The 16917-nt window shown below is 39.0% G+C and overlaps 2 protein-coding genes and 1 pseudogene across 2 annotated transcripts; all 3 read left to right on the forward strand.

Moving 5' to 3' along the window:
• The first annotated feature begins 1555 nt into the window (after positions 1-1555).
• On the forward strand, positions 1556-6705 carry LOC130437714 (zinc finger protein OZF-like). Its single transcript, XM_056769215.1, has 4 exons — positions 1556-1660; positions 3756-3914; positions 4058-4340; positions 5708-6705. The coding sequence occupies exons 2-4, from the start codon at positions 3756-3758 to the stop codon at positions 6436-6438; spliced, it is 1173 nt and encodes a 390-aa protein (XP_056625193.1). The 5' UTR covers positions 1556-1660; the 3' UTR covers positions 6439-6705.
• A 2222-nt stretch (positions 6706-8927) lies between these two features.
• LOC130437789 (zinc finger protein 501-like) lies at positions 8928-12168 on the forward strand. Its single transcript, XM_056769375.1, has 2 exons — positions 8928-9345; positions 9535-12168. The coding sequence occupies exons 1-2, from the start codon at positions 9153-9155 to the stop codon at positions 10461-10463; spliced, it is 1122 nt and encodes a 373-aa protein (XP_056625353.1). The 5' UTR covers positions 8928-9152; the 3' UTR covers positions 10464-12168.
• On the forward strand, positions 11785-15404 carry LOC130435443 (zinc finger protein 501-like; annotated as a pseudogene).
• The last annotated feature ends 1513 nt before the right edge of the window (positions 15405-16917 follow it).

Here is a 16917-nt window from a genome sequence, read left to right on the forward strand (position 1 = left end):
GCTTTTCTGATTCAAATACTTTTAAACGTCATCAGCGAGTTCACACTGGAGAGAAACCTCATCACTGCAGTGTTTGTGGGAAGAGTTTTAGTCGACGTGACCATTTACTGTCACACCAGAGAACTCACACAGGTGAAAGACCTTATAAATGTTCTCAGTGTGACGAGAGGTTTACTCAAAGAGTACTCATGAGAATCCATCAGAGAGTTCACACTGGAGAGGAACACACCACTGCTTGATCTGCGGCAAGAGATTTGCTTATTTATGAGATTTTCAGACACATCAAAAGAAACATGCTGAAGAACAAACTGCACTGGATTGGTTTTACAATCCCTTCAATGCTCGGTCTTATCTAGGGCTCTTGAATTGTAAAATGAGTTTAAATTTTAATTCATCATCGCATCTCAAAAAAAAAAAAAAGCATATTTTTAATATGTGCAAGCTTCTAATAATAGTCTAGCGACATGATTCAAGGTAATGTTTCTTATTTACATTTAGTCATTTAGCAGACTCTTTTATCCAAGGCAAATTACAAAAGATTTAAGGAGCAATAAGTGATATGTCATACAGTAGCAATTATACAGTAGGTGGCGATACAAAGTTACTGGTTTCAACAAAGGCCAGATCACTACCTGTTGAGAGAAAGAGAGAGGGTTTTTTTCCTATTTTTTTTTCAATTGTCTGTCAGGTATTCACAGAAGAGATGGTTTTAAGTAGTTTTTTTAAATGTTGTGAGAGATGTGGTTGAACGGACAGAGATAGGAAGAATGTTCCACCAGGAAGGAGTTGTGAATGAGAAAGAGCGGGAGAGCGATTTACTGCCCTTATGAGAAGGCAATACAAGACGGCGCTGGTTTGCTGAACGCAGGGATCTTGATGGGGTGTAGGAGTGCAGGAGAGTGTGGAAGTAAGCCGGTGCAGATCCAGTGATAGTCCTGTAGGCAAGCATTAGTGACTTGAATCTGATACGGGCTGCAACCGGTAGCCAGTGAAGAGAGATGAAAAGGGGAGTCACGTGAGCCCTTTTGGGCTGTTGGAAGACGAGGCGTGCTGCTGCGTTCTGAACCAGCTGAAGTGGTTTGATAGCCTTTGCAGGAAGATCAGCAAGGAGAGCATTGCAGTAGTCCAACCTTGAGATGACCTGGGGATTGACAAGGAGATGTGCTGCATGCTCGGTGAGATATGGTCTAACCTTTCTAATGTTGAATAAGGCATATCGGCATGACCGTGTTGTCTTTGCAATGTAATCATTGAAGGACAGCTGTTCATCAAATATGACTTCGAGGTTCCTGACTGTTTTGGAAGGAGTGATTGTGGTATTGCCAAATTGGATGGTGAGATAGTGTTGCACCGTGGGGTGTGCCGGAAATATGAGTAGTTCTGTCTTTGCAGGGTTCAGCTGGAGGGGATGATCTTTGATCCAAGCGGAGATGTCTTCGAGGCAGGCTGAAATGCGAGCTGCCAATGAGATGTAGATCTGGGTGTCGTCCGCATAACAGTGATGTGAGAAGCCGTGCGCCCCTGTGATGGGTCCCAAGGATGTCATGTAGATGGAAAAAAGCAGCGGTCCAAGCACCGATTCCTGAGGGACCCAAGTGATCATGTGGAGAGCAGTGGACAGTGAGCCCCTCCATGACATCCTGAAGGATCTGCCGGCGAGGTAGGATTTGAACCAGCGGAGAGGAGAGCCTGAGATTCATAGAGATGAAAAATGTACCTTATCGGTAAATTTTAAAATTGACCTTATCCAGTAAATTAATTTAATTACATTTGTCATTATAATTTAGTAAAAGCTTTCCTGCAGCTCAGTGGTAAAAGCATTGTTTTAGCAAGGTAAGGTTGTGAGTTCGACCCCAGGGGTTTGCACATTCTTAGTATGAATGTATAGGATAATGGAATGTAAGTCACTTTAGATAAAAGCATCTGCCAAAGGCATACATCTACATTGAAACATTGAAGTAGAGACAGGTCTGTAACTGTCGGGAGTAGAGGGGTCCAATGTGGGTTTCTTCAGTAGGGACGTGACCTGGGCCTGTTTGAATCTGGATGGAAATGTGCCAGTGAGCAGGGAGGTGTTGATGATGTCTGCAGGTGTGAGTGTGCTGGATATGGCCTGAAGGAGATGGGATTGGGTCAAGGGGACAGGTGGTGGGGTGGCTGGAGAGAAGTCTTGAAATCAAAATGCGATGAAAGCCTGAGTAAACATTTCAATGTACTATAAGGTAATGTATTTAAACTGACCGTGATGTGACAAATATTGTCAGCTATAAAGTCAAAAATTGTATTAATCGAGAAGAGAGCTTGATAAGCTTTTTAAAACTATACATTAAATACAATTTTTAAAGTCATTTCATTACTTGTGATGATAGTTCTTTAGTCCATTGTATTCTGTCATGCAAATAAAATGGATAATATACACAGTCATATTTTATGCCTCATATGCCATAGACGGTTTCATCTTAACAACATAAACAAACGTTACTGCGCATGCGCTCTTTTGTGAACCCCCAACTGAACTTGCGGTACACTTTCACTAAGAATAGAGTGCCTTTAGATGATTTCTGACCATAATCAAAAGAATCCGAGAAGAAACTTGGCTCTCCAATATTTTCGGAATTTAGACTGCGATACCAAGCTCAACCGCTAGATATCAGTGTACCATACCGTTTCTTTAAAGGGGTAATTTTTTGAAAAAAAAAAACTTTTTCCATGTTTAAATGCTAAACTCGGGGGTTTTGGTGCACAGGCCAACTCAGAAAACGTAAAAAAAGACAAATTATTAACTTTTATTATGTGAACCTATCTCTGCAAGCCTTTGAGAAAACGAGCGCTTCAGAAATCGCGCTCTTACTGATGTAATTAGCCGTTCTTATTATAATATATCCGCCCCTTGTTCTGAATGTGTCCAATCGCGCCGCCGCCATTGTTGTTTTCACATGTGTGGAGTTTCAACAACATGACAAAAGTAGCAAAGCTTACAAACTGTTGTGTTGTTGACTGCACAGAACAATGTTCCCAGACTCACAGGAGTTTTCAATGGAAATCATCCACACTGAGCGAGGCAAAGCTACAAATAAAGACATTGTAAGTAGTGTGGCAGGGTAAGAGACACGACAGACACAAGACGGCAGATATCACAAACCCCAGAGGGGAGTTTATTCAAACACACAGTGAGAATGTCCAGACAGTGATATCCCGGGGGTGCTTGTGTTGAGTGTTTGTCATCCGTGCTCGTGCAATCTGGTCCGTGTTCTCTTACTCGCTCGTATCTGCTTGAGATATCAGACCCAGATATATTCACCCAGATCATATTTTAATCACAGAGTTGTTTCTTCTGGTAATGGAATTTGTTGGTAAATTACTAAAATAAGAATTTCAGGGTGAAAAAAACGTTGTTGTTTAACGAGTGTTACTGAGATTGTAACGGGTATAATAATACCCAAATTGTATTAGTAATGCGTTATATCACAGCGTTACAGTAAAAACTAATTAATTACTAGAATATCTTTACTTTTATAATGCGTTACTCCCAACGCTGTTTGGGAATGATCCGAGTCAGATATGAACTGTGTTGAGTGTGATGTGTCTCCAGTCCAGCAGGAGTCGCTCTGCAGCTCTTCAGTCCGCCGATAAACCCACTAAAGAAAGAAAGAAAGACAAACATCAAGCGCTGCGTGTTTACATCACTTTGATTTTCTCTCTTTAGTGTTTTAAACACAGTGTTGTGTGTCTGTGTGTTGTGTGTTTGTGTTGAGATGTTGACGATGACGTCACAGATGTGCTGTAAATCAGTGGGAACTGATCTGTCCATGCTGGATATTGATGATTTCATCACAGAAATCTGTCAGCTGAAGAAAGAGGTGAAGTTACTGGAGGAAAAGCTGAGGACAAGAGGAGATGAACTCAACACAGAGGTTTGGACACATTCAACATCATTTACCTCAATCACTCACACTGTTTTTATTCTGTCATTCATGTCAAACTAAATGAAAGTTATATATCACACATATATTCTCTATAAAGCTCCAGTGCTGATGATGTGTTGTGTGTTTGTCAGATTGTGGTAAAGGTCGAGTCAAACCCCACAGACGCTCAGGACACTGTGTGTGACAGTAATCACACCTTGAATCAGGATGAATCTACTGATCAAACCTCCACAGAGTCTCTGGATTCTGTCTGTAACGCTGGAGAACAGCAGATCCTGAACACCAGACCACTGAACATGTGTTCTGTCACACTGATGGACTGCAGGAAACTGATGGAGATCAAAACTGAACTCACAGTAAAGGAAGAACAGACTGATGAAGATGAGAATCATGGTGATGGTTTTATTCCTTCAGGTATGTTTCTTTCTTTGATGTTGTATTTGTATTCTTTTTTTATTGGGAGTCAATTTGACAATTTAACTCAATATTTTATGCCATAGCAGACGGTCATTATTTGTTTTTACAGAGATTGATAGATCTGTTAGTAGGATCATCATCTTCAACATTTCTTTTGCATGATGCCAAATGTTACAGTTTCAAAATGAGGAAACGCACATGTGTTGATTTCCCTTTACAAACTTGGCAAAAACACAGTCCATGATCAAAGGCTTTGTCGAGTGCGGGCACAATTCTCTCTATGCTCTCGCAACTGCTCAACACTTGCTAGCTCGTCGAGTTGACTTGTGAGACTTTTAAGGCGGGACAACGGCAGACTTCTCCGATCGTTTGATTGGTCACTTTTAACATGCACTCACCTACAGATGAATAACTTACCTAATATTTAGTGTATTACCTTGCTTTAGCTGTGTTTTAGTATTTTAACAAGTGATATTTTGATTTCTTACATCTGTCAACAAAAAATGATGCATTATAATATAATTAAACTTACATTTCATGTATGACCTATTTAAAGACAATAGGCTACTATAATAATATAAATAAATGTCTCCTGTAGTCGTTTAATTTGAGTTATAAAATAACATTGGTAATCCTTAATTCTATAACCCGTTTTAATATTTTCAAAACAAATAAATTGTTTAAATCACATTTTATAGAGCACATCATATTGTATTTATAATAACTTGTGCTTTAAGTTATACAGTTGAAGCTATTATTAATGCTCATTTTATAACAATTCATGAAAATTATTAACAATACACAAGCAATTATGAAAACATACCGAAATTTAAATTCCTGCCAAATATGTAGATCCAAAGCCAAGGGCAAACATAACTGTAACCCAAGTTTAAAAACTGAAAAAAGTACATGTGGTAGGATCAGGTCGGAGACTGTAGGTGCATGTTAAAGGTGACCAATTAAGGATCACAAGTCTGCCGTTGTCCCGCCTCGAACATCTCCGAAGTCAACTCGACATGTGAGCAAGTGTTGAGCAGAGATGTGCTCTCGCAAGGATTCTTTTCCGTGCGCGGATGCTGTTCTGCTCGCACGTGGAGCAAAAATGCACTCTCGCAAGGGTTTGTTTACACTCGGAACTGATCTGTGTGGTTTTCATGCGCGCAAGTTTTGGGTCTGAATAAACGCTTTGGAAGTGTCTTTAAAGTGCTGTTGAAAGTGTGGCAAAATGACTCCACCCCACGTTGCACAGTGCATGTAACATTCGTGTTAAATACAATTTCCTTTGCAACTTTCAATTTTCATTAAACATCTCCTAGAGATATAATCAAGTCAAAAAGATTTGAACGCTGTTGTGTTTGTTTCAGATGAGAGCGGTGATTCATGTGGTGATGGAGAAACGGCCTCTACATCAAAACACACAGAACAGAAACTCTTCACCTGCACCAGATGTGACATCAGCTTTCCTACCTTACAAGAGAAGAAACTTCATTCACAAGAGCACAGAGACAAGAAACACTTTCATTGTGAGCCGTGTGGGAGGACTTTTCTCTACCCTACTAATCTGAAACGTCACATGAGGACACACACTGATGAAAGGCCTTTCCACTGCAGTGAATGTGACAAATGTTTCAGATGCAAAGAACATCTTGTTGCTCATCAGAGAATTCACACGGGAGAAAAACCATTCAAGTGTCCTCACTGTGATGAGACATTCAGTCTAAAGGCCTATCTGAAGAAACACGTGTATCTCCACACCAATGAGAGACCGTATCAGTGCAGTGAATGTGGAAAAGGCTTCAGGGATTCAAGTTGTCTCAAGTCACACCAAAAAATACACTCTGAGAAACTCTATCAGTGTTCACATTGTGATAAACCCTTCCATCATAAATCTAATCTGACACTGCATGAGAGAACTCACACTGGAGAGAAACCTTACCTCTGTTCTCACTGTGGAAAGAGATTTACTAATTCAGGTTCTTTAAAACATCACCAGAGAATTCACACTGGAGAGAAACCTCATCACTGCAGTGTTTGTGGGAAGAGTTTCAGTCGTCAAAGCGTTTTAGCAAAACACATGCAAACTCACACCGGATAAAGACCTTAGAAATGTTCTCAGTGTGACAAGACGTTTACGCAAAGAGTTCTCATGAACACCCATGAGAGAGTTCACACTGGAGAGAAACATCATCACTGCTTGATCTGCGGGAGACATTTTCTGAGTCATCAGAAGAAACATGCTGAAGAACAAACTGGACTGGAATCATCTTAGCTCAGTGATCCATAAACTGTAGAGTCTTGGTCAGAAGTGATCTCAAATTTTTGGCACTTAACTTGAAATTAATAAAAGATGAAGATGAAGGACTATTATTAATATTTGTAATCATGTTGTATTGGGTATAAAATGAACATACATACAGACATTGATCAGGAGAACGGCTAAATATTATCACAAGAGAACAAAAACAAACATTATTAACATAAAATGTACAGTCAGTGTAGGATTTATTTCCTGCAGTGTCTTGTTTTTTTTTTTTGTAAGACATGCAGTTTTACATCCGTTCTAAATCATAAACATCTTACTGACGTCTTCTAAATGTATTGCAGATGAGCAAACCATCAAAAGAATACGTCTAACAGATGTGAAGTCAGACATCTAATAGACTTCTCCCAGACATATGTTTGCTTTCTTCCCAGCTAACACATAACGTACCAGTTACGTAATGTATTGCTCCTTTTTGGTAATTGGAAGTAAACGCCCACTACATGATTGGACAGTCCCAAAAGACCGGAGTGTGCCCTGTGATGTACATTTCTTTGTGTGTGTTTGACAAGAAACATACTTAGTTTGAGGATTGTGTAAACGTGGTTAGACACGTAGGTGACACTTGATCAGGACATATAAAGTGATCTCTAACATACCAATAGTGACGCTTATATATTTTTACATATATGTAAAAATGTATTTTTACGTACATATATTTTTTCTCACGTAAGATTCCGGTCAGATTCAATATTGACCGCGCAGCATTACTTTTTCATCTCTGTCTCTCTGCAAATCCAGCATCAACATGTGTGTTGTTTTTTGGGGTTAAAGGAATCCACGGTGAAATAAAGCGAACAAACCCAGTTTTACCAAGGTGAGCTGGAACGACTCTAAAAGTAAACTTCAACCAAATATTCCTAACATCAGAATCCTAATATTCTTTCACAACCAGTTACTGCACCATGTTGCATGTTTGTTGCTTGGGGCGCTCTAAATAAAAATAACAGTAAAAGAAGACCAAACAGCAAGCATAAATGAGCTTTTATATTCAATTCAAGTTTCATTTTTATAGCGCTTTTCACTATGTGCGTTGTTCTAAGGCGTTACAGCTTTACAGGAGCAAATAAGAAAACAGAAAACACAGAAAGGTGAAAAACAGCACAGTGCATGCAGAGAACAAGCAAGATCATTCTTATACATCATATCTAATAAATAAACATAATAAATGCAGTCTCCCGGTGAGCAAGCCAACACTGGCCTATATAAGAAAAGCTCAGGTTGAAATGTATTTCTTTAATCGTGACACCTTTAACATGCTATACAGGCTACTCTGTGTTGAATAGGAATTTTAATAGCGCGCGCCTCCCGCCTTGTTCAGAGCAGCGCGCGCACAGCTGAACTGCGCCTGACAGGACCGCTCGTTTCTCCTCGTGAGACATGTTTTAATTTCACAACAGTGGATAAAAAGTTGTAAAAAACCGCCTGGCAGCATTATCACCACTTTTGATGACGCGCTTATGAAAATAAGAGTAATTATTGCCTGAAAACACTGTTTAAGGTTTTGTTTTATTTTTAAGGTGTCAGCGGCGGGAACAGGAACATTTCCTCTGACAAAAAAAACATTCAGGTCAGACATAAGTGTTTTTTTACATCTGCGATTGTTTAGTGTCGAGATGCACACCATGTTTTAAAAACGACTTTAATAGGCTATTTTAACTAAGGCTTAGTCCTGGTTTGAGCTATTCCTGTCTGGGAAAACTTCCCTAAATGTATAAATGATATGTTCAGAAATGATCACGAAGCTTTGAAGAACGTTCTCGGAACTAATGTGATCAGAGTTTAGACAGCTTTACTGTGGAACTCTTATGAGTGTGATGTGTCTCCAGTCCAGCAGGAGTCGCTCTGCAGCTCTTCAGTCCGCCGATAAACCCACTAAAGAAAGAAAGAAAGACAAACATTAAGCGCTGCGTGTTTACATCACTTTGATTTTCTCTCTTTAGTGTTTTAAACACAGTGTTGTGTGTGTGTCTGTGTTTGTGTGTGTTTATGTTGAGATGTTGGCGATGACGTCACAGATGTGCTGTAAATCAGTGGGAACTGATCTGTCCATGCTGGATATTGATGATTTCATCACAGAAATCTGTCAGCTGAAGAAAGAGGTGAAGTTACTGGAGGAAAAGCTGAGGACAAGAGGAGATGAACTCAACACAGAGGTTTGGACACATTCAACATCATTTACCTCAATCACTCACACTGTTTTTAAATGTTTGTATTTTAATAATGTTTTTAATCTCACTGTCATAGTTTATATCTTTATCTCAATATATTTCCTCTCTGAACAGAAGTCCAGACACACACAGGACTCAGAGCTCAGCCTCACTTTACTCTGTTATACTGACACAAACCCCACAGACGCTCAGGACACTGTGTGTGACAGTAATCACACCTTGAATCAGGATGAATCTACTGATCAAACCTCCACAGAGTCTCTGGATTCTGTCTGTAACGCTGGAGAACAGCAGATCCTGAACACCAGACCACTGAACATGTGTTCTGTCACACTGATGGACTGCAGGAAACTGATGGAGATGAAAACTGAACTCACAGTAAAGGAAGAACAGACTGATGAAGATGATGATTTATATTCTTCACTGAAACTGATGAACGGCGGGAACATGATGGAAATAAAAACTGAACCCACGTCAAAGAAAGAACAGACTGATGAAGATGAGAATCACGGTAAAGATTATGATAATTTTATACCTTCAGGTTTGTTTGTTTTTCAGTTGTGAGTTCACTGTCATGTGAGTTTCTATTTCATAAAAAAAGTTTTTTTTACATCCTTAAAAAAAATTCATTCAACATTCAACACTGATGTAGTTTCAGATGTGCTGGAGCTTCTTCTTAACGCTGTTGTGTTTGTTTCAGATGAGAGCGGTGATTCATGTGGTGAATCTTCATCAAAACAGCGACTGACAGCACAAACTCTTCCCTGCATCACAGAGGAACATTTAGGGGGACATGAGAGGAGTCACACAGAACAGAAAGTTTCACAAGATCAGCGACATCATTCTGAAAAGCACAAGGAGGAGAAAGAGTTTCTCTGTGAGCTCTGCGGGAAGAATTGTGTCTCCTCTTTCAGTCTGAAAACTCACCTGAAGACACACAATGGAGAAAAGTCTTTCCACTGCAAAGGTATCAGCATCGAAACCTATCTTGTTGCTCATCAGAGAATTCACACGGGAGAAAAACCTTACAAGTGTCCTCACTGTGAGAGGACATTCAGCCATTCATCTGATGTTAAGAAACACATGCGTGTCCACACCGATGAGAGACCGTATCAGTGCAGTGAATGTGGAAAAACCTTTAAGAGGTCAGACGTTTTAAAGTCACACCAAAAAACACACTCTGAGGAGAAACTCTATCAGTGTTCACACTGTGATAAACAATTTCGTGAGAAACTTTATCTGATAACTCATGAGAGAATTCACACTGGAGAGAAACCTTATCTCTGTTCTCACTGTGGAAAGAGCTTTTCAAGACGAAGTACTTTAAATTTTCATCAGAGAGTTCACACTGGAGAAAAACCTTATCACTGCAGTGTTTGTGAGAAGTGTTTCACCACATACGGGACCTACTCCAGGCATCAGAGAACTCACACAGGAGAAAGACTTTATAAATGTTCTCAGTGTGACAAGACGTTTGCTCGACCAGATGTCCTAAAAACCCATGAGAGAGTTCACACTGGAGAGAAACCTTATCACTGCTCCATCTGTGGAGAGAAATTCAGTTATTTAAATGGTCTTAAAGCTCATGAGAGGAAACATGCTGGAACACAAACTGCACTGGATTCATAATCATAGCATTTTCGATCAATATGATAATTTTGCTTGAATTTAAAGTTCTAATATTTCTGTGATCTTGAATAATAATTTGCAATCTGCAGACTTAATTATCAGAGTAAATCGGTAAGGGAGAATTATTTAAGTTTATTTTGTAACATGATACATTTGCAAATGTACAAACATACTAAAATATCTCATAGGGCTGCACGATAATTTATCGCGATACTACTAAATCCTATTGAAACTGAGTGTGGCTGCGATATGCAACGTGTCAATATTTTTTCATGCGTATCTTGCCCCTTAAGCACAGCTCTGGGATCAGTAGGAAATGCCACTCGATCTAAAAGCAGTGTGAGTTTGAGTCGCTTATAATGTGCACTTGAAAAAGCAACACCCGTCAAACAAGATCATAATAAATATACTTTATTATCATAAGAATCCCTGATGAGGCTTCAGTGAGAAAAAGATGTCCATAGGCATTTCCTTGATTCTAGAACTTCTTATGGTCTTCTTCTGCAGTGTGTATTTGGAGTTTCTGCACTAGAGCGCCGTCGGGAGTTTTGATGCAGCTGCATTTTCCCGTACTTCACTCAAAAGCTGTGCATAAATCACGTGATATTTATCGTCGGTTTATCGTAACACCCCTAATATCTCATCATAAAATCTCATTTGTATTTGTAATACCGAACATTTATCTGATTTATCGTTTTCTTGGATTTACAGGTTTTACCATAATAAATCGCTGTGCAAAACCACCTTGCTTCATTGATATGTTGACATTACTTTGGATTTATGAGCTCTACATTATTATACCGGTGTCTGTGACACAAAATAAACACATCTGTGCCTATAACATTGTTTGAGTAGCAATTGTGTGGATATTACAATGATAGCCGCGTCCACTGCGCCCATATCTGTATACCTTAATGCAGATATTAATCTGCATATAATCACTTCTATAGTTCCGTATTAGCCAAACATTTATTCTAATTGTTGTTTCCCTGTAGACACCCTAATCAGATGTGCTGGTGCCTCATTGGCATGGCAAATTACCCCTTTATAAAAAAAAAAGATTTGCATTTTAAAAGGAGAATGGCCCACACTGATATATTTACAATAAGCGCTGCAATATTTCATGAAAAAATAGGCATTGTTTTTTTATTTCACTGGGACTTTAACGCCTTCTAGCATTTAAGGCTGTATTAATGGCGAGAACTAGTCAATCCGTACACTCAAGTCGACCATACACACGTGGGGAGAGGGACAGTTTGGAATCCTCAATTAACCTAAACTGCTTTTTTGATGGGGCTGTGGGAGGAAACCGGAGTACCCCATGAAAACCCACGCTGACACAGGGAGAACATGCAAACTCCCTGGGCCGGGAGTTCGAACCGGAGACCTTCTTGCTGTGAGGCAACAGTGCTAACAGTATTGATTTAAAAATTGGACTATACACTATAAAGTATCAAAATATTTCATTGAGCACAAACCATTGCGATATCCACTCATGTGTGTTACACACAGTGTTGTGTGTGTGTGTGTGTGTGTGTGTGTTTGTGTTGAGATGTTGAAGATGACGTCACAGATGTGCTGTAAATCAGTGGGAACTGATCTGTCCATGCTGGATATTGATGATTTCATCACAGAAATCTGTCAGCTGAAGAAAGAGGTGAAGTTACTGGAGGAAAAGCTGAGGACAAGAGGAGATGAACTCAACACAGAGGTTTGGACACATTCAACATCATTTACCTCAATCACTCACACTGCTTTTAAATGTTTGTATTTTAATAATGTTTTTAATCTCACTGTCATAGTTTATATCTTTATCTCAATATATTTCCTCTCTGAACAGAAGTCCAGACACACACAGGACTCAGAGCTCAGCCTCACTTTACTCTGTTATACTGACACAAACCCCACAGACGCTCAGGACACTGTGTGTGACAGTAATCACACCTTGAATCAGGATGAATCTACTGATCAAACCTCCACAGAGTCTCTGGATTCTGTCTGTAACGCTGGAGAACAGCAGATCCTGAACACCAGACCACTGAACATGTGTTCTGTCACACTGATGGACTGCAGGAAACTGATGGAGATCAAAACAGAACCCACAGAAGAAGAAGAGACTTTCATTCCTTCAGGTATGTTTCTAGCTTTAATGTTGTTGTTGTATTCTTTTTTTATTGGGAGTTAAAGTGACAATTTAAGCTAATATTTTATGCCAGAGCAGACGGTAATTATTTGTTTTTACAGAGATTGATAGATCTGTTAGTAGGATCTGTTGGCTTCTAATTTTTCAGTTTCAAAATGAAGGAACGCAATTATGTTTATTTTCCTTTAAAAACTTGTCTTTAAATGTCTTTATGGTACAATCCCAGCCAATTGTAGATTTGTACCCATTTTCAGTGGTTTAAAACTAAATGCGAGTCAATTTACATGTACAGCTGGTAGCTATGCACAACGATATTGTATTTAAACAGATGTGTCTAAATGTGTTTAAAGTGTTGTTGAAGGTGTGGCAAAATGACTCCACCTATAAAGTTTCATCTATGTTTCAAAGTGCATGTAACATTCGTGTCAAATACAATTTTCTTTGCAACTTTCACTTTTCACCATGTCCAGTCATTCTATATCTCCTAGAGATATAATCACATCGACATTGTATTCGGTCACTCTAATCTTATTGTCTTTGCAGTGTCAATTTGCACAAGTTTTTCTTAAATGTGGTGTGCCCAACAAAATGCTCAAAATCACTCCGGCTTTCCCTGTGCATGGAATGATTTTACTTCACTTCCCGATACAAACACGCATATTGCAAAAGCCCATCCCGCCATTGATTGACAGGTTTCTGTCTCAGAGGGCATGCAAGTGCAAAGAGATTTGCGATTTCATTTGAGATTTGGCAGAGTCATTGAGAGAGAGAGAGTTCTGCCAACGGAAGTCCAAAACGCGGGAGAGTCATGTGATTCATGGACCTTTCAGATAGTTCCAGGAAGTTATGCTTTGTCTTTAAATGCTTTATTTCCTTCATTTTTTTTTATTAATTTAAAGTTTTTCGTCTTAAAATGGGTAAAAAGTTTACCTTAGTGGGTCTGTTTAGTCGCAGCTCAATGCGTTACTAGTAACTTCCGGGAACTATTAAAACGGTAAAAACTGTTCCATTGGAGTCAACGTAGAAGACGCGACTCTCTCTCTTACTGGCTCTGAGTTTTGGCAGGCTTATTATGTGACGCAAGAGGAAGTGAAATAGCATATTTGGAATTGCCATTGCGAATTAAATATGGCAGGGTTGCAACTCGTTAGATAGAGATCACTTATTTGTGAAAAGACTTTGCTTCTCCTTTTGAAATTTGGCAGACATGGTATGTTCGAGTAAATGAAAATGTAAACGGTTTCTTACGTCACAATTTTGACACAAACAATTAGAAAACACATTTGCAAATGCATTTAGCAATTCCTTTTTAATTTAGTCTGCAAAATCATTCCAAAGATTTGAACGCTGTTGTGTTTGTTTCAGATGAGAGCGGTGATTCATGTAGAGATGGAGAAACGGCCTCTACATCAAAACAGCGACTGACAGCACAAACTCTTTCCTGCATCACCTGTGGAAAGACATTCAGTTCACAGAGACGTTTAGAGACACATGAGAGAAAACACACAGAACAGAAACTCTTCACCTGCACCAGATGTGACATCAGCTTTCCTACCTTACAAGAGAAGAAACTTCATGCACAAGAGCACAGAGACAAGAAACACTTTCCCTGTCAGCAGTGTGGGAAGAATTTTGCCTACTTTTCTAAGCTAAAGGTTCACATGAAGAGACACACTGGAGAAAAACCTTTCCACTGCAGTGAATGTGACAAATATTTCACCACAAAATGAAGTCTTGATGCGCATCAGAGAACTCACACCGGAGTGAAACCGTATGCGTGTCCTCACTGTGATGAGACATTCAGTCTAAAATCCTATCTGAAGAAACACGTGTATCTCCACACCAATGAGAGACCGTATCAGTGCAGTGAATGTGAAAAAGGCTTCAGGGATTCAGGTTGTCTCAAGTCACATCAAAAAATACACTCTGAGAAACTCTATCAGTGTTCACACTGTGATAAACGTTTCCGTCATAAATCTTCTCTAACATGTCATGAGAGAGTTCACACTGGAGAGAAACCTTCCGTCTGCTCTCACTGTGGAAAGAGATTTTCTCATCCAAGTACTTTCAAACATCATCTGAGAGTTCACACTGGAGAGAAACCTCATCACTGCAGTGTTTGTGGGAAGAGTTTCAGTCGACGTTTCTATTTAGTGACCCACGAGAGAACTCACACAGGTGAAAGACTTTATAAATGTTCTCAGTGTGACAAGACGTTTACTCAAAGAGTTCTCATGAACACCCATGAGAGAGTTCACACTGGAGAGAAACCTTATCACTGCTCCATCTGCGGAGAAAGATTTGCTCAGTTAGGACGTTTTCAATCTCATAAGAAGAAACATGTGGAAGAAAGAAACGCACTGGATTCATTTTAGAATCTCTACAAGGCTCGGTAATCCAGAAACGTTACCGTATTAAAAGTGAACTCAAACTTTGGACAATTGACATTCTTGAGGATGTATTAATAACTTTGCATTCGTGTTACATACAGACGTAGCTCAGGAGAATGGCTTCCAAATATTATCACAATAGAACACAATTATTAACGGAGAAAATTTAAGTCAATTTGTGATTTATGTCCTGCATGCTGTTTGTTTTCTTTTGTATATTCAAAAACATATTCCCTAAAATATATATAGTGTAGTATGCTTTTTGGCCAAACTTTTTTTTCAGGTTTCATCGAACCTGAGGGAGCATTTAAAAGCGAATAATGCAAAAAATAAACGAACGTCAATTTTGGCTTTACATGGCTTTGTACTGCCAGCATTTGGCGGTTTTGGAAATAAAGATGAAACGCAAAGTTGTCCGGTTGTGTGGTCTTTTAAGGTTCATTGCGAATACATACTTTAACACACTGCTATGTCTCTCCAGTCCAGCAGGAGTCGCTCTGCAGCTCTTCAGTCCGCCGATAAACCCACTAAAGAAAGAAAGGACTCGTGTGACGTGTTTATAATTCAAGTGTCTTTTGCTGAATTGTTTTGTATTTATTTCATATCTTGTGTGCCAGTTACTCTTAAAACCTATACAAGCCGTTCTCCATTTCCACGGCGTTCGGTCAGGAACAACAACATTTGGTCGACATGAATGCATTGGAGTGTCGCATTGCTGCGCTCGTGCAAATGTATCCGCACCTCTACGATCGCGAGCGTCGAGATTTTAGAGATCCGGAGAAGGGTTTCAATTCATGGAAAGAAATTGCAGCCAAGCTCGGTGTCGACGACCCGAAGACCTGCAAAGCGACCTGGAAAAACGCCCGAGACAAGTTTTGCAGAGCAATGAAAAAAGTGAAGGAAGAGAGAGGAGATGGAGCGTCGAGTAACGTTACCAAGGTGCCCAAGCGGTTTTTCGAGATGTCTTGGCTCAAACCTTTTATTCAGCACCGACCGGCTCAATCTAACCCAGCATCTACTAAAAAGGTAAATTTAACTTAACACTATAACGTTTGTAATGACTTTGCTCCAAGATGTAAATATCATAAGCGGACCGCAGTCAAGTAAGTCATACCTTAGTAGTCATACCATGGTCTGTTTCAACTAGCGATACCACTTTTTTGATGCGATATCATACCGATACTTTTTCTTGAAATTTTATCGATACCGATATCGATACTGATGATGGAGATTATTTTTTATATATATATATTTTTAAATAAAAATATAATTACAATTAAAGAGAAATTACATACTTGTACTGGCTATTATTAGCAAATTTACTAAAAAAGTAATTTAAAGAAATAAATACAATGTTTTATCAACCTTCTTACAAAAATATTGATTAAATAACATAAATCTTAATAAAATAAACAAAAATACCACCAACAAAAAATTGCATATTTTCACTGCCGTCTTATTTTTAAACAGGGCATTTTTCTTAGGGTTTAACATTTTGTTTGTACTGTAATATATTGTAATTTGAAGGAAAAAAGATTGATTCACTAACAAAAATCTTAATAAAATTAATAAAATTACAAACAATATAAACTGTGCATACATTAACTTAACTTTTACGCTTCCTCTAAGCCATCTTGCAATTCTCTCCTCTGTTTAATGCGGAAGTGTGCAATTCATGTGTGCGCTGCGCAGCCAGAGACCGATCCGTGTGTGACGTCAAACTGTCGCGAGAGCGAGTACTTTCATAACATAGTGTCACTGATCGGCATGCACAGAGCTAACAACATTTAGTTAAGCTGAAACTATTAACGTAATTAACCAGATAATCAATACTTTTCTGAAAATATCGATACCTAAATAGCATCTTTTGAGTATCGATAAATCGATAAATCGATACTGCAGCATTGATGTGCACATCCCT

This window comes from Triplophysa dalaica, chromosome 2 (genome assembly GCF_015846415.1).
Source record: "Triplophysa dalaica isolate WHDGS20190420 chromosome 2, ASM1584641v1, whole genome shotgun sequence".
Classification (NCBI taxonomy): Eukaryota; Metazoa; Chordata; class Actinopteri; order Cypriniformes; family Nemacheilidae; genus Triplophysa; species Triplophysa dalaica.